A 23,486-nucleotide genomic window follows, 5' to 3' on the forward strand; every position below is an offset into this window, starting at 1 on the left:
CAGAATTAGATAATTCATAGTTCTAAAATATGCTACTAATCTTTTGATGAACAGAAAGTCACCAATGTCCCATCAATACCAAGTCAACTGTCTGGCAGATACAAAGTTCTCAATGGACTTGTTATTGATTCTCTGTCAAAGCATCTAGATCAATGGTTCCTAAAAATACATGTTGTGAGGTTCTGAGCTCGATTCCCTGCACACGCTCCTGGAGGCCAAGGTCAGAGGTCACTGTCAGTTGCTCTCCCCTATTGCTCTCTGCCCTGGTTGCTGAGATAGGGTCTCTCATTGTACCTAAGGCATACTCTTTGGGATGGGCCAGCGGGTTAGCCAATGTGTCGCTACTCCTGGGGCTACAGATGTGAGCCGCCGTGCCTGACTTTTACACTCCCCACTTAGACATCTATCCAGTCCTGGGTTTTGCATTCTTAAATTTGTAGACCTGGCTGCCCTGGAACTCTCTATGTAGACCAGGCTGTCCTTAAATACAGATTTGCCTGCTCTTGCCTCCCAAGTGCTGGGATTAAAGGCTTATGCCACCATGCCTGGAATTTATGGTCTTAAAAAAATCTAAATTTGAAAACTCTACAAAATTTAAATTACAGTGGCTACAATCAAGATTTTTATTAGAAATACCTACATTTATTTTTATTTTCTGAGGTTGTTTTTGTGCTATAAGGGGGAGTGGGATTTGTGACAGAAACCACATGGCTCCCAAAATCTAAATGTTAGCAATTTGGCATTTACAGAAAAATCTAGCAAGCCCTTACAATAAAAAAATTGTTTATGTGCAGTAAGAATTACATTTTATATAATTTTCATGTCACAAAATGTTCTTTTTATTTTAAACCATTTTTTAACTCCCTAAGTATACAAAGCCTGACAATTTAGAAAACAGCCTATATTCTGTCACATGTCACTAGGAGAACAGTGCGGGTCTCCTGAGAAGAGAAAAAAAAATGAATAATTAACATTCGATTTCACAAACTCAAGTATAGCTTCTAAGTATGATCTTTCAGAGTCTTGGCTTCCCTAAAATGCAGAATTTAACCTACTCTTATTGAGACATTCCTGGTTTGTAACCCAGGCTGGTCTCCCGTTTGGAATCCCACTGCTTTGGTTTTCCCAGCACTGCTTAAAAGCATGCACCTCCAAGCCAGGCTTAAAATCTTTTTTGACCACAGATATTTCATATTCCTTGTTTCTTCATTTGTCTTGTTTTTTTTTTTTTTTGGGGGGGGGGGGGACAGGATTTCTCTGTGTAGCCCTGGCTGTCATGGAACTCATTCGATAGACCAGGCTAACCTCAGACTCACAGAGATCCACCTGCCTCTGCTTCTAGCTGCTGTTTCATATTCTTGCTACTTCACCATCTTATTTGTAATCAATGTATACAAAAAAAGGGAAAAAGAAAAAAGTAATATGTGGTCTTGAGACCTATTGGAAGGCATATGTGACCCTGGAGGAAAGTTTGCCTGGAAATAGCAATAACACCATCAAGCCAATAAGGAGAGGTTCTCCTTTCACCCTTGGGTCACAGTGCAACGGAAGGTGTCCCTAGACTACTCATGTAGATGATACCTGTAGGACGGAAGGGAAGTAGAGTTCAAGGCTATTCCAATCACCCAGACTCTCCTAATCGTTTCTCTTTAGTGATCAAAGCTAAACATAGTCACCACTACCAGTCTTTCAGGTAACGGTGAGTGTGTGTGTGTGTGGCTGTGTGTGGCGGCGGGGGGGGGGGGGGGGGGGGGGGGGGTGGGGTGGGGTGGGGTGGTGATGGTGGTTAACTTTTCTTTTGCTCAAGTTGCACAAAGGCCATTGTGCAGTTTCAGTGACCCCCCCTTCTCCAAATCAAGCAACAGGCATGCCTTATCTCAAAGCCAACCTCTTGGAGTAAGGTGGGGAATAATAACATCCTAGGGGTCCTGAGTCCAACAGCTCTGGGTGACTCCAAGAAATACACAAAAGATCTGAAACATCTTTGAAGACCTTGAACTGCATATGGAAATCTATTGTCTTAAAGAATGGGGATTCTTTTTAGAATGCTTAAAGTAAATAATAAAAATTTTCTAGCAAACTCTTTTTTTCTGAATAATCTGGTTGGTTAAAACTGAAGCCCTGTAAAGTAGATTATATTTACAATAAAGTCTAATTCATTAAATTTATTTCAAAGTGAAATTATATATGTTACACACACCCTACCTCCACCTGGGCTTTAGCATACGTTAGATCCTAGCACATGATACATAGGTGGCGTGACACGCGAACAAGAAGCATGCAATCAATCCCATCGTGGGAGGGAGTTTATGGAGCCCAAAGGCCAGTGGTGGCGGTGAGGTGGTCACACTGACTGATACAAGCCTCCTGCTTTCGGTTGAAGTCGCTGCCTTTGAGACTTCCAGGGAAGAAGCAGCAGGAACCTGGCTCTCCGTGTTGCTCCCTCCTGTCTCTGCTCATTACCACATCAAAGCCTCTCCAGAGTCTAGGAGAGCTGGGCTCACAGCGCCTGAGAGTTTGAGCTGAGGCAGACTGAGTTCAAGCCAAGGCACCACCACCTGGAGCTGAGCAGAATACAGGAATTTGTATCGGAACCTTCCTTTTGTCATCAGTTAAATGTGGGAAATCAAATTAGGTAACACTGGCAAGGCCCTTGTGTTACTTCGTGGTACAATTAAACACTTGAGACCTGTTGTTATAGATGGCTGTTTCATGTGACAAAGGGAAAGTCAGCTCAAAACTCCAGCTAGAATTAGGCTTTGGGGTAAGCTGGTGAGCTAGAGCCACTACAGACAGAAGCTGGGCTCCGGAGGAAGGAATCCCAGGCTGCCCATGGGATTGGGCTGTGCGCCCAGCACATCCCACTTAAGAACGATTCGCAAACATTCACTACTTAGAAGGCCACTTTACTAATTAGCCCTGCTTTGCTAATTACACTTTACTGATTAGAAACAATGCTGATAATTCCAGGCTTGCAATGAATGCTCAGGAGGCAGGCTTGCAGTGAGCGCTCAGGAGGGTTTCTAAGTGGCAGTCGGGCCAAAATGGTGACTGATCTCTGTGCTGGGTTTTTGCTTTTAGGACCTTCAATGAAGTGTCATGCAAGCAATGTGAGGGAACTGGAAATATGAGTGTTGGGTGACACAGGGACCCTCTCTGTACCAGTACCCAAATCCTTTCCCCATAGCTACCCTTTGGGATCAGAGGAAAACTGGCTGGTTAAGATCTTTTTAAAGCCTGAAACCTGTGGCTTGTAAACCCTTTTGCTAATAGCAATCAGTAAATGCCCTGGATGTATTTTCTGTTCAGCGTTCCAAGGTTTGGGCTCATTTAATGTGCCGTGGTCTATTCATAACCATGTGACATGGGTGCAAAGTCCTCCATCTACTTTAAGGTTATGAGCAATGAGGCTCTGAGAGATGAAGGAAGGCATCTGCCCAAGTTTACCCAGGTCCAGCGAGGCTGCTGTAACTACCCACTCAGCAGTGAAAAAAAAACAGTAACCCCCAAGTCAAGTGCTCAACTTTTTTGAAGCTTTCAACCTCTAGTACTGTCCTCCTTTTTAAATGTGTGTGTGTGTGTGTGTGTGTGTGTGTGTATGAGAGAGAGAGAGAGAGAGAGAGAGAGAGAGAGAGAGAGAGAGAGAGAGAAAGAGAGAGAGTTGCAGGCTGGCCAGGACTATCTCAGGGGAAAAAAAATCTTTTTAAGGCACCAGATTTTAATGTAACAGTAGCAACGCCGCCTGGTGTATGTACCAGGCCTTCCACAGAACATTTAAACATTTGTGGTCTGTCATATTTCATCTTTACAAGCTGGAGTGAAACATCTCTCGAGACCCATTTTTCAGATGAGGAAACCGAGATTCAGAGTAGTTCGTGAGTGGCCTCCGATGTATAGAACTAGAAAGTCAGATGAAAGCTAGGAAATCAAATTCTAATAAAACGTGGCCTCTAAGAAGCTGGATAGAGGTAGCCTACCCCGCCAGACCGATTTGGGGCCCTTTCTCACAATACCCCAGAAGCGCTGCAGCTGCGGCCGGGACCCAACCCCCACCCGGCCCTGTGCTAATGGGGGTAAAGCTGGCCGGCGCCATCCTGCAAGGCCAGTCTGATAATAGCCCTGATTAAATGGCGGAGCAGCCATGGGAAGGCCCCGCTGCCGCCAGCGCCGGGTCCCCGCGCCGGCCTAGCAGGGACCAGCGGTGGCGGAGACTCCGCCTCGGCGTCTGCCTCCTAGCCCAGGGCTACCGCAGCTGCAGTCTAAGGCGCACTCCCCGGCCTCTGAGCCTGGAGGAAAGGCCATGGGGGCAGAGGTGACCCGACAAGGGCCCTAAGACAGGGTTGTAGGGAACCCTTAATGCTGGGCTGAATACGTCTCGGGGAGCCAAGCCACCTAGAGTTCCGTCGTCGTCACCAGCCCCTAAGCTCCGGGCTGGATCGGCCTCTTTGAAGTCTTGGTTTGGTACTAGGAGCAGCATAGATGATGGGGAAGGAGAGGAGGAGACCAAGGCACTCCAGAAACCAGAACTAAGAGACGGCTCGGGTGTCAGTACTCTGCCTAGAAAAAGTAGATGTGTGCGGCCAGCCAAAAAGGGCACCAACTTGCCAGTGTCCCCCTCACATGTCAGACACAGCCCAGACGGTGCCCAGTATGGGCAAGCCTTGCCCTCGCTGGATCACTTAACCCTCATTGCCTTCCCATAAGATCGGGGCTACAAGAACACCTGCCCCTCCTGTCAAAACCAGGGAAAATAAGGCCCAGAGAAATACATTGACCCAGGGTCACAGGACCGCAGCGGACCAAGCTGAGAACAACCTTGGCAGCGTGCCTCTTAAATTTAGGGGTAAAGGAGCCTCTGGGAAGCTGAAGAAAGGTTGCCAAGTCCGGACAGGGCACTTGATTGGGAGGGCCCCCTTCATGAAGACAAAAGACACCACAGACAAACTAGCCTTGCCTGGCTGCTTGGCAGTACCTGAAGTAGTACCTAGGTAGTAACTTTCAGAAAAGAAAGAATCACAAGAGCTACAGAGGCCAGTGGTGCACGAGTTAGCTCAAGTTTCTTAAAACAAACACACTCGTGCTTCTGGGTTCTGAGATTAGTTAGTGCCCCAGGAATATTTGTTCTATGAACCTAGGCAGCTAGTAGTAGATAAAGGCTAGAGGTTGTCACTGAGAAGCCAACAGACTGGTTGCGCGGACCAGGGGCGTGTACCAAACCTTGGAACTCCTCCTGTGCCTTGGGCAAATGACACTCAGCCATTGCAAAGCCTGGCAATACTAAGAGTGAATGAGTAGATGCTTTTCGGGATTTATGGAAAACTGAAAGACAACGTTCCCGAAGTGCGAGTTAATGGGTGACAATCCAGCCACGGAGGCTGTGGGTCTCCAGATATTCTAATAAGGTGTTCACAGTCACAGTCTTGACTTCTGCAGGAAGCAGCCCTTCTGGCAAAGTTTCTGAGAGTTAGCACACAGAAGCCGGAGAGCCGGCTGTTTCTCAAGCGGAATTATGGCTCTTGAACACAACTTTTTGATAAGATATAATTATATAATTTCTAAATCAAGAAAGGCATGTTGGCCAGAAGGAATGCGTGGCTTCACTTAATAGCTGATGTGGGCAGTCTCCATATTTACAGATGTGGAAACAAAGCCCAGTGCCAGACTCTATTCGCTTCTTCTGCAAGGGCTTGAAAGTTGTTATTTTGTCCCACTGTGTTTTCAAAGCTAAGCAGTTCGCACCCCTATATCCCTGGAATTCTCTTAGCAAAACTTTGATGCAAATGCTATACCTATTTTCTGCATGGATCCTTTAAAAAAAAGAAAAAGAAATAAATAAATCTTCAAGTTTATGGGGAGTGTCTGGTCCGAAATGAATGAGTGGTCACTAATAGACTGAATTCTCTAAGTCCCCTCTTAATTTACTTAAATCTTCCCTTCAATTTCTATATGCTGCGCCTGTGTGCTTTTTATCTGTGGCCTGTATTGACTTTCACTGAAGCACTGAAGAGAGGAGACCTTTAAGATTCTGATCGCTAAGCTTGGCACAGTAACCAGAACAAAGTAAGCACTAGGTAATACTGGTGAATGAACAGATAGTGTGCCCTATTTTTTTGTTTACTAGATGCATAGGCATTTGCTCCCTTGTGTTTACTTCAGGCTGTCTGAAGCCAGTTGACATTTGGCATGTGGTACCCAAGCCCTTAAGGGATGCGTTTTGTCAGCTGCTGTAGCAGGGCGTGTGGGGAGGGTGCAGTCAAATACTGACTTTCCCTGTGTCTTGCTAAGGTTAGTGGAAGAGAACTTGGAGGCTAGTTCCTGCCACTGTAACATCCCTAACTTTCTGATAAAGATGTGGATCTATTGCAGTTAAGCAGAATGCAAAGTGAAAAACGTGGGAGCAGCTCCTGCAGTCACCAGAAGGGCCAGTGCACAATTGTGGAGGCAAAAGGAACTATCTGAAACATCCAGAATTGCTTTGAGTTTAACTTGGTTACGTCTTCCAAACTGGCCCCAGTCGACCGACCAGGAAAGGGCGCAGGAAGGCAGCGGTGGCTGCTGTTCTAGATGTACTTAAAACTTTAGTTTCAAACGCCTAAGAAACCGCAGCTTTGGAAAGACCCTTTGGCCAGTTGTCAAGACAACCATGTACACAGGCCCTAGCCCAAGTCCTTCCGTATAGCTAGAGAATTTGTCCATCGGATCTTTACCGAAGGCCCATGAAGAAGCAGCTTGTGCCTGTTCCCACCAGCAGCTGAGAGGGTGACTCTAAGAGTGAATGCTGAATTACAGGTACCACTCTTCCAAACTGCACATTTGTGTTGAGTGCTGGATCCACTTGCTATTCTCAGCTTCATTTCGATGAAATTCTTAACCTTCCTGACAAGCCTGGGACCAGGTGAGACCCCCAAATTTAGAAGTGCCTCAAATATCAGCAAACAAGCAAATAGTTTGATGAGGCTTTAAAAACGCGAAAAGTTTGAAATTTTAATTTTAAATAGCACCTGCCAGTATTTGGATGGTTTGGGGGCCAAAGAGGCTGCACTTCCTAGAAAAAGGAGAGGAGTGCAGGAGCCTTCGAGGTCTCAGGACATGCGTGACCGTGTAGGCTGCGCCCTCCTCAGCTGCTGGCCTCCTCAAACCCGCAGCTGAAGAAATAAATGTCGTCGCCGCTGTTCAGCCTCAGGTCCCTTATCTCTAGATCACGTGGGCCTTGGACGCCACATCAATCTCCTCCCAGTCTATGCTGAGCAGGAACGTGACTTCCCAGGTGAATAGCGCGCTCACTGAGCCTCCTAGCACAGAGTGACTCTGCTTGGCCTTACACAGGGAACTGGACGAAGTCGCCAACCAGAGTCCCCCGAAGGTCTGAATGTTTAGAGCCACATCCTGCGGTTTGAACTGGGACCCACGCTCTTGCTTCTTGCGAACCACGCAAGAGTTCGAGAATACATAAGGCTGACCTTGTGCTTGGGCACCAACCCAGGCCCCCGCAGCACAGGCTAAGACCTCTCCTAGCCAGCTGCAGAGTGTTGCCTACCCAGTGCTAGCGGCGCAAAGCTCTGCACCGCAGGGAACGAGCCTCAAAGGCCTTTTAGGACTGTGGTCGCCTAGCTCCCCGCACTGTTCGAGGCGGCTTTCCTCCTCTGTAAACCAAATTTATTGATCTAAAGGCGCGGTGGTCTTTGACTGTCGTTTTTATAGATTCTACCCGGCAGAACTGGAAGGAAGATCAGGACAAGACTTCGGGCCATTTTCGGAAATAGTTGCCTGTTTGCTGAGAAAGGATGTCCCTCTTGCCCTTGGCTTCTGCCTCCCAACCCCAGTTGCTTAGTACCTCTGCTTGGTACCTGGTCCAACGCCCGGGCTCAGCTCTTGTCCTCAGTCCCTGGGAACTGTCAGCTAGACCTGTGTGGCATCTGCCCCAGCAGCTTCCGGCAAAACGTTCAGGGAGCATTCGTTAAGTCGGGGACCTTGGCAGAATGCGGGTGGCCAATCAGTCCCTGGACAGTTTTGCTTCTGAGTTCCGAGGAGTTACAAAACAGAATTTTCTAAAATGCATATCTTACATTAGAGGGCATTGGCCCGTCCTTCTAGGTAATATCAAAATCTTAAGCTTCAGTTCTGAAGCTTAAATGTCTGTGGTAATCCCAGCACCTTTATGTGGTCCCAATCTTCTGCGTAAATTACAGAACTATCTGATGTCTCTGCGATTAAGAGTATGCAGCTCAAAATCAAATAATTAAAATGCGTTGTTTTGCTTATGCGGAGTAAGAATCGATGTTACTTATCGTTGGGTGTTTTGCACTCACTGCGGATTTTATTAACTCACAGAGCGAAAGGAGTATTAGTCCCACTGTAAGGTAAACGATGACACGGAGGCTTCGAATAGTTTAGGAAACCTTCAAGACGCCAGCACAAACACATGTTAAAACAAGACTCAAAGCTTTCTTCAAGTCCAGTGCCTTCTCCAGTATCTGAAAGGAGCCTGAACACACAGCCTGTCAGCAGCCTGGGCAGGGTCGCGGGAAGTGTTAATGTGATTGCTTTGTTCTAGCTCCGTGGGTGGTTTTACGTGTTAACCCTTGCTCCCAGAGGGTTTTGAAGGGACCTCAGAACCAGTTCCTCTTGGCTCCCAGGTGGAAGGTTTGAATTACCCCACGGCTGCAACTTTCCGCTAGCACCGGTTCCCCATCTTATAGCAACACATTGGTTTGCAAAGGCACTGAATTCCGAGGAGGAACAGTTTACCAGGACAGTATGCCTGCAGCATTGTTTGCTGTGGTGATGGTTTCAACACCGACGAGATGCATGGCTAAGGGACACCCAAGTGACTCCGGCTCCTGGATTTGTTTAAGTGTTTATTTCAATTCCTCTGGTTCCTCTAGTTTGCTCTCTCCTCCCACTCGCTCAACCTCTCCTGATTTTGCATGATTTCCTGCCCACAAAAGTCCCAGAACAGGGCTAAGGTGGGGTCTGTAAGAATGGCAACAAAGCTCAATTGTTGAGCAATTGTTGCTCAACAACAATTCGGCTTTCCTGTGCTCCGTCAGTTTCTGTGAAACATATCCATCTCCGGGGGTGCCAGCCATTCCAACTATAAGCTAAGTCATTAAGGTAATAAAAGATAGTGCCTCCCCTTATATAAGATAAAATAGGAAGTTTTCTCAATTGAGATATAATGATACAAGTTATTAAAAACTAGATACAGCAAACAAAACCTGCAGCATTAGTTGAAGCATTATATCAAAGTCTATAGTAACCTCTTTCTCTCCCAAATAAAAACCTCGCTTCTTGAAAAAAAAAATCCATCTTCCTTGACAAACCCTAAAAATTCAGACAAGAAGCAAGACAATGTGAACCTTACAATAAAAAGAAAATGTTACCTTGATTAGGATAATTTATATAAGACCGGGAGAGATGGCTCAGCAATCTAAAGCATATGCTGTTCTTCTAGAGGGGCTGGAAGAGTTCACCCCCTGCCCCCATATGGAGGGTGTAATTCCAGTTCCAGGGCATCTGATAACTCTCTTCTGGCTTCCACTTGCATGCACGTGGTACTCAGGCACATACATACAAACACATGAGTAAATAATAAAAATGTAAAATGTGTTGTATGCAGGGAGATCTATCTCCAAAGCCTGCTGCCACCTGGCCTTAGTCCTGTTATGAACTCCTCCATAGCCAGAGCTGCAGAGTCTGGGTCTGAAGAGAACCTGGACTGGAGTGTGCCTCTGGATCTTCAGACCCTTTCTAGCTGGGAGGTGGCCTGGGGGAAGAGATGCTGCACTGCCAACTTGTCACCTTCGATCTTTTAAAAGTGAGGCATAGCACAGACAAGGAATAAACAAACACCTAGCCTGAAAACTCTGTCCTTTTACTAATTTCAAATTTCCCCAACTTTGACACTTTCCGTGTGGACAGAGATGTTAGAATGACCAGGCCAGCCTAAAAGAGAACTTCCTCAGATGCCAACATGTTGTTTACACCGGATGCTCTTATAGTTATGTTGGCATTTTCTTTTCTCTATGGCTTTGTTTCAGAAGCTGTGAAGAGGATGCAGTGGGAGGCAGAAGATTGTGTGTGAGAGTGTGTGTGTGTGTGTGTGTGTGTGTGTGTGTCCTGTTCTTTCTCTTCCCCCACTTTAAGACCTACCAAAGAGGTTCCTAATCGCCAGACCAACTGGCTGGAAAGGAGAGCAAACATTTACAAGCAGAGCCTGAGAGTGTGTGTGTCCTCTACAGTTTACAGGAGTGCTAGCGAAGCGGATTACCCTGCGAATTTGGAGAATTTGAGTTATTTAGACTGAGCAAGGCCAACAGAACTCCCTACACAAGGCCATGGGAAGTCCTGGCCCTAGCCGGGTCTGCTAGGCAGATAGTTCAGTGTCCCCGTCCCCGCACCCCCCAAAGCCAGAACGATGGAAAGGTCACACTTTCCCACCGAGCGTCGCGTGGTCCCCGCAGGGCTCCTTGCCCTGCCCTGGTTTTGCTTCGGGCCACTGCCCTACTTTCAGAGTCCCTCTTCTGAGTAAAATAATCAGCCCAGGAGCAACCAGTGCGCCGCAAAAGCCCAGCTTCGCCATAAAGTATTCTTTCTACACGATCCCTGCATCTCAGCTTTTCTTTCCCAGGGATGTACCTCTCCAGCTCTCTGAGAAAGTAGGTGTGACTTGGGGGACCGTCAAGTAGGGAGGGAACCTAGCCCTGGGGACTGTGCGGCGTTAACCGGGTTAATGCCACTCAGCGATGCGAAATGTTCTCTCCTCTTCTCAGCTATTTGGGAACTTTTAAACGCTAGTAGGCAAGAGTGGAAATAGCTGAACTCGGAGGGGCTTCCTCTGGTGGCGTCGGATCCTGCGCTCCGCGCGCATCACTAGATCTTCTGGGCGGCGGTGAAAGTGCAGCTCCAGACACCGCGAGCCGCCCTCCCGCGGGAGCTGAGACTCCAGCCCGAGGTGACAGAGGCAGCTGCGTCACCCTGATGGTGGCACTATTTACTGTGAGGGGTGCCCAGTTCTCCTTCCAGAGCGCTGAGGCTGGAGGGCGACGCGCCCCAAACACTCCTCGCAGGCGTCGCTTGGCCCCGCCCCACGCCACACAGCCAGGAAGCGGTGACGTGAGACCACTCTGACTGGCTGCTGCAGGCAGGGACGGCCGCCACCAGCAAATTAAGGCGCGGGGCCGCGGGAGCCCAGGCGCAGTGTAGGTCGCGCCTTGCTGCGCTCTGAAAAGCTGCGGTCGGGCTCCCCGGTTTCCGCACTCTCGAGAGTCCCACAGCGGGTCGTCACCTCCCGGTGGCCCGGGCCACTCCCCAGTCAGCAGGGGAGGGAGGGGGAACTCGGCTTGGGTGCATCCCGCATTTTGTTCAACTGATGTCTGGTGTGCCCCGCGGCTTGCACACAGTTTGAGTTCGCGCCTGGTCCCCACCCTGCTTTCCCGCTAGTTCGAAGTCTCTGAGGCTCCTGGTCTTTGCTCTAGTGGATTGGAGAGGTCAGCGTGGAGCTCTGGGGACGTGGGACCGGACCCTTCGAGAGTCCTCAGTTCCGCTCTGACTGCACTCGGGAACTTTGAGCTGCGTTTCGGGTTTTTGTCCCTCTTGGGAGAAGCTGGACTGCGGTTTGGCAGGCCCGGTCCCTAACCAGGAGAGCACGCTGGGGACCATGGAGTTCACGGCGTCACCAAAGCCCCAGCTCTCTTCTCGAGCCAATGCCTTCTCCATCGCCGCGCTTATGTCCAGCGGTGGCCCCAAGGAGAAGGAGGCGGCAGAAAACACCATCAAACCCCTGGGTAAGTCGGGGTGCTAGGCTGTCCACAGGGGCCGTCTTTCTCTATGTCCCCTGGCTACAGGCAGTTTGCTTCGTGGGCAGCAAGGGTGGCCTTTTCTCCCGGCCAGATCTGCTTCTACGACTTAGACTATCGACCAGATATAGGTCTGAGGAGGGAGATTCCATTTTCTTCTCTGCGCAAGTTTTCTTTGGGGGTTTCACGGTCATCTAAAGGTCGTGGGAATCCAGCTTGTGTTTGTAGTTGTTCTCTGGAGTTTCCTGGAATCCTGAGGTCATATAGATAGTGCATGCAAATTCGAATAAAAACAAATTCAAGGACAAATAAGAATTTTTTTTTAAAGACCAGGATCCACACTGCGTGTAACACTTGAGTATGTACTTGGAATCTAAGATACTGAACGACTTCACAAGAAACCAGTTTGATTTTTCCATCGCAACAAACATCTTTCTCCTCTCTGCCAAGAACTATAAAATTATCCGGTTTTCCAAGCAGGAGCCGCTTTCTTCAAGGAAGGGCTAGACTTATCTGCAACCTTCATTTACATTTGACATTTTCGGTCGAGATTAGCAAAACTCTCCCTAAATTTCTCCACGTTTACTTACACTGGTTTTGAAAAAAAAAACATGTTTTCTTTATAGAAGACATTAGAATCAAATTAAAGAGAGGAGAGATGAGCAAGAGAGGAGAGCAACTTTGATTTGTATGAAATACGAAAACAAATACCCGTGACAACCTCCTTCCAACCCACAGAGAACAAGCTGTTGCCATTCATTCTGGAAAACATTACCACACACCCGAATCACCACCACTCTTAAAATACTGCCAAAAATCAAATAGCCAACTTAGGGCAAATTTTAAAAAAATCACTAATTTTCCTCTGAGATAACAGCAGAGAAGAACCCTTAAGGGGCTTGGAAAAATAAGGAGACTACACATGAAGAGGAGAGAACTAAAGTCCAAAATGACTTGAAACCAAGGAAATGCCAGTGTCAAAACACAGCTCTTAGCTCTGAGCTGCACCCCCCTTTTAACTTCCATCTAAATCAAAATCTTCGAAAGCCAGTGAGCTAGTCACCAAATCCTCCTTTTTTAGACATAGAATTGGCTACTAATTTCACAATTGAACTGCTTAGAGTCATAACAGTGTCATTATTCTTTTTGGTTAGGGGAATTCTTTGGAATACCCCCATCTCATTTGGTACCCAATAGAAAATGAAGTTCTCAGGTCAAAATTCCTGACAGACTTGTGAGCACTGGGTTGAGAAGCCTGCCAACTCTACTCTCATGTCTACATTAGTATTCTCTTTAGTTTTTCTTTAAAAAAAAACCTTCAATCAAAATTACAAATTCTAAATGCTAGGCCAGTTTTGGCTCTCAACAACCTCCCCCAGATAGCTACCGGCTCTGGTCTCTGAGAGGCGTTTGTTCACCTGTTTGGAGAACAGTTCTGGCCTATTCCTTTTCCGGTCCCTTACATTCTCCAGTCCAACAGAGCATAATAAATGACTAAATTGAAGAGTTGGCAATAGAAACACCCAAAGGTTCTGTTAAGAGACAGTGGGGTGTTTTCATTGAAAAACAGAATAAAACTGCAAGGGGGTGGGTTTCCCCTGTGCCCCATGCTCCACCACTCGAGGGGATCAGTTGTCCTGGAGCTGTCCTATTTCCTTGTCTTCCTTCTTGGTGTCTGCGATGCTCAGCCCAGGTGATGCTGAGAGAGCTCACCTGTCAGCTGCTACAACTATGAGAAGTTCACTTTGCTTTCTGATACCCCATAAATATGTGGTGTGGATTTCCTTCCAACAGTGTTTCTAGAAAATAAGGTGGTGATACTGTCTTTGATCTGGGAACAGCCTGTATGACAATTAATTTGACTGTCCTTCATTTAAAACATCTGCATGAGCTGGATTGTTGCTTTATGACAAGAAAGGGCAAAATCCTATTTTGTATTAGCCTCACATTAAGAGGTATGAGGAATAAGAAATCATTTCAGAACAAACAAAAACACTCAGCACACCCATATACAGGCGCATGCCCATAGCTAGAGCTGATAAACTTTTCTTGAGAGCAGTTAGAACAGACTGGTCTGGTTGGGGGATCAGCTCCACACTGCAGATTTAGATAGTTTTTCTTTATTCTTTTCTCTTTTTAAGAAATGAAAGATAATTGGCCGGATTTTAAAAATCTCCCTGTATTCCACAAAGTTACTGTGGAGATTCAGTCTTTTAGCATCTGTGCAGGAGTATGGTCCATAGCAGTGATATTTCAACCCACATGTGGCGAAACCTTCTCTTTTAATTTCCTGCTAGACTGGGGTTGACGTTGTTTTCTTCACTTCCAGGGCTATTTGGAGGAAAAACAGTTGCTTACATTCTCACCCCAGTAATCTGTTTCTGTCTTCAATCAATCAATCAATCAATCAATCAATCAATCAATCAATCAATCAATCAAACAAACCAAGTCTGTTAGAGCCCTCTCCTGTGATTTAACAAACTGGGTGCTGGTTTCTAATGCTACCCTCTGTAGCTGCAGAGCCTAGAATTTGGGATGACTGGAGTAACAGTTAACATTTTATCCCTCATGATCACAACTTTTTCTTTTCCTCACTCATATTTTATTCCTAAGGTAGCTTCAGGCAGCTCAGTGATCGGCCCTGGTTCTAGACAGACCCTCCTCATTTGATTCCGTTAGCGTCCAGCCCCAGGCATGCACACCCCAGGTACTTTTTGTCCTGTGGTGGATTGTGCTTTTTTGCTGGAGTTGTGGAGTTTAGCGGAGACCAAGTGCCTTTCTTGGGTACTCTGCCCAGCTCCTTTGTAAAGTGTCTGTTGTTAACTAAGTGACAGCAAGTCAATCTTACTTCTCATTGCCTCCAGAACAATTCGTGGAGAAGTCGTCCTGTGCCCAGCCCCTGGGTGAGCTCACCAGCCTGGAGGCTCACTCAGAGTTCGGCAACGGGGGCGGAAGCCCTTCCTCATCCTCTCTGTGCACCGAGCCACTGATTCCCACCACCCCCATCATCCCCAGCGAGGAGATGGCTAAAATCGCCTGTAGCCTGGAAACGAAGGAGCTCTGGGACAAATTCCACGAACTGGGCACGGAGATGATCATCACCAAGTCGGGAAGGTAGTTGGCATGGGCGGGAGCATGCAGAGCAAATGGGTTGTCACACTGCGCGCTCTCGGGGGTCTGAATGGGAGCTGCGGGGCCGTGGGTATGAGGGGTGACCGAGCTCAGAGGCCTCCGCTTCTCATCAGTTCCCTTAGAAAGATTCTCGGTACTAGAGTACGTCCTGCAATCGCAGGGTGTGGCTTCAAGACTCCAAATCCGGAGATGGAGATCTTTCCCCACAGCGTCGTCTTTGCTCCCACCCCAGGCATCTTGGGTTCCAATAAAGGCCCAGCTGGCCGGAGCTCGGCTGGGGACTGCAGGAGGGGGAAGGAGAGGTTCCCCGGTGTGCAATATATAACTAAACTAAAGCGAAGACTGGGCAACAGAAACATCTAAAGGTTCTGTTAAGAGACAGCGGTATGACTCTTAATAGAGTCTCCCGCTTCCAATAAAAACTCAGTTGAAAACCGGGGCGGAAGACAGAACTAGGAGTAAGGAGAAGGCCGGGAGGTGGACCCGAGCACAGGAGGCGGGCTGCTCCTCTAAGCCAGACCCTGGGCGATTCCAGTAGGGACTCTTGGAAGTGAACTCCACGAATCCCCTCGCTCAGGAATGCCCGGGATTTTTGATGGGTTATACAACCCATCTCTGGTTATTTAGGAGAAAATAAGCTCAAAATTTCTATCTACCGGTAGGGGCCTCTGTAAAAGAGACAGAATGTTTTTTTGTTTGTTTTTGCAGTGCAAGTCCTGTCTCTGTAGGCACATCTCTGAGGGTTCATAAACAGGACAAACAAAACCAACAACAACCAAATGGGAAATCGGGCACTACATAGCGGATGGTTCCAGTTTTCTTCCTTTCTCCCTAATTCGTGTCAACTCGTTACAATGAGTGAATCCAGTTTCTCTCTCTCTGCCAGGAGGATGTTCCCCACCATCCGCGTGTCATTTTCTGGAGTGGATCCTGAGGCCAAGTACATAGTCCTGATGGACATCGTCCCGGTGGACAACAAGAGGTATCGTTATGCCTACCATCGGTCCTCGTGGCTCGTGGCCGGCAAGGCTGATCCTCCTCTGCCAGCCAGGTTCGTGACTTTGGACTTCTTGCAGATCAAAGTGATATTAATCCTTCTGATTTATGTGAAATTTAGGAAAGTTGTTTTTACCCACCGGGCTCTGACTTGAGAGATTTCCAAGCCAGGACAGCGCAGAACTGAATTCAAAACTTGTAGGTTAGTCTTCAAGAAAAGTGAAGTTTGTGCATAGAGAAAACATTGCCTTTATCTCTCAAAATTAATTCCAGATATTCGTGAAATTTGAGTTTGAATTTTTTTTTTAGAAATGTGACCTTTTTGAGATATAAAAATATTGCTGATAGGGTGCTGAGTAAGAATATATAAATGCACTGCTATTTGCCCTTGGGTCTTCATGTGTATACTATAGTTATGACACTTTTAACCATTTCTTAGCAACGTGATTATATCTGCATACACCTACTGGCATTTGGGTAAAACTGGTTGTCTTTGAGCCATGCAAGAGCCACAAGTTTTAGGTAAGGACAACAATTTCTTTGCCCTTCCACAATTTTGATGGATAAACATAATTCAATAAGTTAATATTCTTTTACATCAAACTCAGCTAATATATGGGAGACAATGCAGCTTGTTTTCTTGGTTGCCTTTGCTGATAATATTGTCAAAAATTCCTATGAACCTTTCTCATGAGCGTTTTCCTCAGAGGCGTATTCAGGAGGAGCAGCAGAAGAGCCAGAGTAACAGGAGTCTGCCGCTGTAGCAACTCCTCTTACTATACAGGACACTGCGTGCGCTGACTCCGCTGTTCTGCATAAGAAACTGCTTGTTTCCTGACTGATCTTTGGTATTGGATTGAAAGTTAGATCACAGCCAACACACGTATTTCAACAATCAGGTTTAAAACCCTTGCAGGTGTGGCTGGTGTGCATTCAGTCCACAGCCACAGCCACCACGGACTCAGCGGGGTGCTGGACGCAGTCCTGAAGGAGCCTCTGCTTCACTACTGGGCTGGCAGCCTGTTCAAAGCACCAGAAAACAGATAACAGCCCTCTTTGGCTCTCTGTTCTTAAAACAGGCGAGGAAGACTGCCTTCCAAGGCTTCCAAGTCAGCATATTGAACAATTAGGACTAAGAAATACTTGCAAATGGCATTTTGTTCTTCTAAATTAAAAAACAATCCTTCATAACAGATATTAAAATCAATAGAATTGGCGTTTTCTATAATTTACTTCTGAAAAGTCAATTCAGTTAAAAACTGTTTTTCTTTGGAGACCCCGTCTTATGTAATTCAGGCTGTCCTCAAACTCATGGTCCTCCTGAGGCAGCATCCAGCTGATTCCATTATGACGGGCTCACAAATGCTCAGCTTCTAATTTATTTTTAACATGGATCTCAAGGAGAAAGGAGAATGGGGGCAGATATGAATTTGAGCAGACTTCTAACCATTTTTCTGAGCACACATTTGCTTTTGCTTTCTCTAGCCTTTTTTTTCCCTTTAATCTTTTCTTCTTATTTATCCCTCATTTTCTTCCTCTCTGAAGGTATGGCCAAATGCTGCAGGCCAGCGGTACTTCATAAATATGACATGCTTGTTTATGCCTCTAATCTGTTCTGGTTAGAGAAAGAAAAGTGCCTACCAGTGTGCTATCTTAACTGAAGCTTGTGTAAGCTATTGCTGGAATTTTAGGTCGAGAGGAGGGAAGGAGGGAGGCGGTGAGGGAGGGGGAAGTTCCTGTAAGTTGTTCCATGTATCCCAGCTTGGCTTATTTAAACTAATATTAGATAAAACCATGAAATGGAGACATTTCAGATAATTCATGGATATTCCTGGTTGTTATTATTATTATGGAAGATAGTTTTCCAGATTTCCCACCTCCATAGAGGAAGGAATCTGGGAAATTGGAATGCTTGAGCTACTGGTAGAAAGTCAGTTTCTAAGAGACTTCTACATCAAAGATGCCTTTCTCCCTCCTCAGACTGAAGCCAGTGATTTCTAATCAGGAAGCACAATACTTGGTAATATTATCTGGTAGTTATAACAGGCACAGCATTATTCATGACCAAAGTAATGCTCCAGTTCCACACCACTACTGTAACTTATATTTACACAAGTTCATATCTATGCTAATGTGATTACATATAGTGAATATGGTAAAGGAGGAACATGTCATCAATTTCTAGATCTTTTAGTAAATTGGAATTCTAGGAGAGAAGGGCAATGTGAGGCTGATCAATAAAATAACAGTATTTTTAAAATTATACCTTTGGAGAGATAAACCTTGACATGCTGTTATATTCAAGCTATCAAAGACTACTCTTATTTACCAGACAATTATGACACTTTGGGGGAAGACAATACAAGAAGACAGTCCGCTGTGGGTGGGGTGGGACCCCTGGTCCCGCCAGCCTCACTGTGCTTCATTTCCCACTGTATCATTTCTTTCACCAAGGAGACAGATTCTTTCCATTTATAGTCTTTCTGTATGGCAGACCATGACACAGACTTCTCATTCTCTACCCAAATATTGCCAGTAATGTTTGCTCTATGACCTTTTCCCAGCACAACTGTTCACAAATTCCAGCTCGAAGGATGGTATGTAAAACTTATATATATAAAAGCTGACACACGGGTAAAGGAATTTGTCAGGGCTCCTGATGCAACGTGAGCTTAGCATGCATCAAGCCCAAGGGTCAATTCCCAACACACAAACAACAACAAAAGAACAAAAGAAGAAAGAGAAAGAAAACAAAAGAAGAAGGAAGGGGAAAATGAAAAAGAGGATGTCGCCTTCCTTCTCAGTCTTCTGCCATCTCACGTCGATTTGGAAAGATTTTGTGATGCAGAGAGCAGTGTTCAGGTGTACACTGTACACAGTGCTGTAGCTGGTGTGGCGGCAGGGATGGAGGGAAGGCTAGCCTTTCTTCTACAGGGAGTTTATTCCTTCCACACAGCAGCTAATCAATAGACGATAGATTTTCCTTGCCAAAGCTTTTTATTGCCTAAATTTTTTTATAAATGAATCAATTTAATAGACAGAGGTTCATTTAGATTGTTAAAACTCTCCTTTAGCAGTGCATAGCCAGATAGCAACGAAGCTGTGTGGTGGAGTTTAGAGCAGGCAGGGCAGTAAGCTCTCAGCTCTGATCTGTACACTAGAGAACATTTGCTGTGTCCTATACTGAAAACTCAACAGTCTTGTATTGGTAAATTAAACGAAGTCACTTTTGAATTTAAACGAGTTGATTCTCTGAAATTATTTCCTCATTTAACTTGTTTCTTTTTCATTGCTCTACAGTAATGCCTATATAGAAACGTACACATTGCTGTAACAGGTCTTTTAAATCCTCTAATAGTAAGATCACGTATTTGATAGATGTAGACCAGTAGAGTGGAAGGAAAAAAAAAAAAGACAGAAATAATTCATCCCTGAAAAATTGCTTGCTCAGCAGATAATAGAAAATGTATTTATTACTTCTAAGGTCTCTGGGACATGCATAAGTTTGTTAGATGCTTTGGAGTTATCTTAGCATTGCTATTTTAATAAATTCAAGGTACATGGGAAAAATGAAAAGTGCCATTTACATGACGTTTCTGTGTTCCTTTAGAATAAAAACATTTAGAATAAGGACCCAATTTTGTTGTATTTTGATTCAGGATTCCACTATGCATTCCAGGCTGGTTTCAAACTCTTAATTCTACCTCAGCCTTCAGAGTGCGGAGATGATAGATACATGAGCCAATATGCTTAGTTCAAGAGGGAGTCTTAAAGCACACCTCAATAAAGCTCTCCAATCCTCTTCTTAGACTCTATGTGCATCCAGACTCCCCCTTTACTGGCGAGCAGCTCCTCAAACAGATGGTGTCTTTTGAAAAGGTGAAACTCACCAACAATGAACTCGATCAACATGGACATGTAAGTACAGAGCCTTGCATCTGCAGCTTCCCCTAGATGCAATGGACACGTTATATAAAATATCCTTTCTCCCCTCCCTCTCCCTTCTCCTCTCCCAATTTTTCAAACTTCCTTCTATCCATCTAGGAGTCATTGTATGAGAACACTCATGTTCTCCAGGGGACCTTGACTGCTTTTGTTAAAGCCAGTCATGTGGATGCTGTGTTGTACTGTTTGTACAAAGAGGTCTGAGACCTTCTGTGCCAAGGATCTCCTAATATGTTTGCAAACACCACCACATTTTCTAACAAGACAAAGGAAATGTGAGTTTAGGGAGGCCATCAAACACATTTTTGGGTTACGGATGTTAGTATATTGATATCACATAAAAAGTAGGACCAAGACTTCCTGTGGGAGCCTCCTAAGTGCATTCTGCAGAGCGCAGCACGCTGCACCTGCAGCAGAGTGGAGAGGACCTCATTTCCAAAGAATCCCACAAAGCTTTGATTCATGTATGTAGCTGTACAGACCCGCGAAAGCCTCTACAGCAATTATTAAGGGCAACCCTATACCTAGGGCAAACTCTGACCCAGTTAATCTTCCCTTTGACATTCACAAGTCTCCTTGGGAAAACAGCAGGGCCGTGGAGAGCCAGGAGGAAAACACCCACCTGCCAGCAGGTGTGTCTTTCAGAGGAAGTGCTTGAGAGGGAGTTCAGAGCCCTGTGACTGCTAAGGTTCTGGATGAGGAGCTCTGGCACTCCCAGTGACACTGCCCTGCACCAAATAAATACACCAAATTGTAGAATAAAGTTGTCCTCTTTTCCCCCTAGAAGGAACCCAGAGTCTGTGTGTTCCTGCAGGCTCTGCCATTACTCTTTTCTTCCAGGAAAAGTTTTAGTTTTGGCTGCACTGGCTGCGGTGGTTGCCTGCCCTTTGGGCAAGGTGCACAAGTGTGAAGACAGACAACATTTGTAATTGTGAACAGAGCAGAGGACATGCTGCTCACCTGTCGTTTCTCCAGGGGACGTGAAGCCAGGAGGAGGCAGCTTGGTCCGAGAGACACGCCCTGACCAAATCCTTGTCTCAATAAGGAAACCAAACCAAAACAAAACACATTTTATTTGGTGTAGGTAAAGACTTCACTGTAAGATGGGAAAAAAGTGTTATTGGTTGTTGGACCAAGGGAAAATATAGCTCGGAGCTTCTATCAGTATTTGATAGAGCAAATAACCATTGATAAAAGGGCCCTTGCCATTTGCTACGTTCCTTATCAGGCTTTGTCTTTGATGTGATTGAATGTTCCTGTGCCTGTGTGTGCCTGTGTAGGAGTGTGTGTGTGTGTGTGCACATGTGTACACATGTGTGTGTCCTTGTGTTCACATTTGTCTGTAGGTGTGTGTGCCCCCATGCCATGCATGCCAAGGACAGAGCTGGGTGGGCATCTGGTGTCTTCCTTTACCTCTGTTCTCCTTATTATATTAAGACAGGATCTCTCCCCCAGTCAAAGCTTGATGTCTCAGTCAGGCTAGTGGGCAACTGAGCTCCTTGGATCCTCCTCTTCCTGTCCCCTAGTGCTGGGGTTGTAGGTATACACAAGCTTTTATGTGGATGCTGGGGATTTGAACTTAGGACCTTCTGCTTTTAGGACAAGCACTCTTACTCACTAGGCCACTGCCCAAGCCCCTATGATTCAATGCTCTTGAGTAGAAATAGATGTAAAATTCTCTTAGATTTTATGTGAGAAACTCAAGGCAGACAAGCATGCTTCTTTTGAAAATATTGTTTCTGTGTTTTTGCCTTCATTGTTGGAAAGCACACGATTTCTTTCACAGTTTCTTTCCTTGGATAATTATTATAGTTATATAGTAATCTATAATCTCTCTTATCTTTTTACTAAATAAGGTTCTTGTGACTTTAAGGCTCAGTTTTTCTTGGATCTGTGAAGTATGGAGGAAAATAAGTGAGAGAGTTCTAGAGACGGTTTCAGAGAGTTCAACTGAATCTAGAATTAAACCAATGACTTGAGTTGGTGTCCCTATCCTTGTGCTTACTATAATCACATCAGGGTGACCATGTATCTTGTGGGTGGCATTGGAGAGACATTGGAAATGGGTTAAGGAGCTTCTGTTGTTTCACCTCTTGGAAAGATAATAGCCTATTCAGTGTTGGCTTAATTTGCCCTTCAAGAAAAATAGATGATGCTTCCACTCAGTGGGTTTTTTGTCAGATTAAGATTTATGAACTATCTGAGATATTCTTTGTAGGCTAGTCATCCATCTTATTTAATGTGATTCAAATTAAAATATTTTAGGTTCTGACTGGAATCTTTGCAGAGAGAAAGTACAATTAAAAAGAAAATTCTGTTGCATTTTCTACATGTGAAAGTTCTAGAATTCTTTAGGATTCTTCAGAAAAACTTTAGACTTCAATGGTAGATTATTTACCCAGAATTTAAATGATTTATTTTAGCATCAGTTTCAAGGGTTCTGAGATCTAGCCCAATTGTGTGGCGGTTAGATCTTGTCAATTGTTCAGTTTTCAGTGGCTGCTTATATTTACTCTAGCCTCAAAACTTGTCTGATTTAATATTTCCCTTTGTCACCAGAATTAATAACCTCAGAAATTGAGTAAGAAGGGCCTTTAGGTAATACATTATTTAGCCAGCTTCGTGGAATCAGATTGATGAACTTTCTCTCTCTCTTTAAATTTATTTTTAATATATGTGCACTGATGTTTTATCTGTGGGAGGGTGTCAGATCCCCTGGAACTGGATTTATAGACAGTTGTTAGCTACCATGTCGATGCTTGGAACTGAACCCAGGCCCTCTGGAAGAGCAACAAGTGCTCCTTATCCACTCCCAAAGATCCCACCTCTCTCCTCCCCGTCTTTTCTTCCTTCGCTCCCCCTCCCCTCACGCACACACACAAGTACTCTTGAGTCGCTGACAGGAACATCACTGTTCCCAGGAAGGTATGTTCTCAGGAAAGCCGAGTGTGCATTTATGTTGGCTCTCAGCTCTGTGAGGTCTGGAGGAGCGTCAGCAGGCCTTGAAGTCTGAGGTTATTCAGCACCCCTTACTAAATGAAGCCAGCCTGGAGCTTAGGAGTATGAGGGGTGTGTTATTTAAATTGAAGGATTTTTTGTTTGATTTTGTTTTTGTTTGCTTTTTTTGATCTCATTTCGGTATGTATACATGTGGGTCAGTGGGAATGTTATTTGAATGCTCTTATCTTCTCAGTTGAACATATAAGGAATTCTGAAAGACATTTTATATTAGGAGACAAATATTTGCCTTTATTACTTCAAGTTGAATCCAGGTCTATGATCAAGTCCCATTGTTTTGGACTCCTTGGAGGAAGTACATTATACAGAAAAATGAGGTTCTTCTTCAAAACTTATTTTAATACATTTGAAGATCTCTTTCTCCTTAGTTGTTCTTATTCTGGTTTGAGACTAGAAAGAGTAGCAGGTACAAAGTTCAATCCTATTTAATAACTCGAGGTTGATTTACAAGTCAGAGAGACTGGCAGAGAGACACTGACTATGTGGTCAGCTATGCTCTCATTTCTGTGGACATTGTTTCTAAGGTGTTCCGAAAATAGTCACTCAATAAAACAGGACACTATTGACACATAATTTCCTCTATATTGTGAGTGCTAT

At 45.3% G+C, this 23,486-nt stretch overlaps 1 protein-coding gene across 1 annotated transcript in view; it reads left to right on the forward strand.

The window, feature by feature from the left end:
- Window positions 1-11,211: 11,211 nt before the first annotated feature.
- The window catches only part of Tbx20 (T-box transcription factor 20), a 52,528-nt gene continuing 40,253 nt past the window's right edge, over window positions 11,212-23,486 (forward strand). The window contains exons 1-4 of the mRNA XM_050124896.1: window positions 11,212-11,786; window positions 14,663-14,912; window positions 15,817-15,981; window positions 19,736-19,844. Coding sequence (XP_049980853.1) covers window positions 11,660-11,786; window positions 14,663-14,912; window positions 15,817-15,981; window positions 19,736-19,844 — 651 coding nt within the window. The 5' untranslated portion in view covers window positions 11,212-11,659. The remainder of the gene's footprint in view (window positions 11,787-14,662; window positions 14,913-15,816; window positions 15,982-19,735; window positions 19,845-23,486) is intronic.

Source organism: Alexandromys fortis, unplaced genomic scaffold, assembly GCF_014885135.2.
Source record: "Alexandromys fortis isolate MF-2015 unplaced genomic scaffold, M_Fortis_MF-2015_v1.1 scaffold_204, whole genome shotgun sequence".
NCBI classification, from domain to species: domain Eukaryota; kingdom Metazoa; phylum Chordata; class Mammalia; order Rodentia; family Cricetidae; genus Alexandromys; species Alexandromys fortis.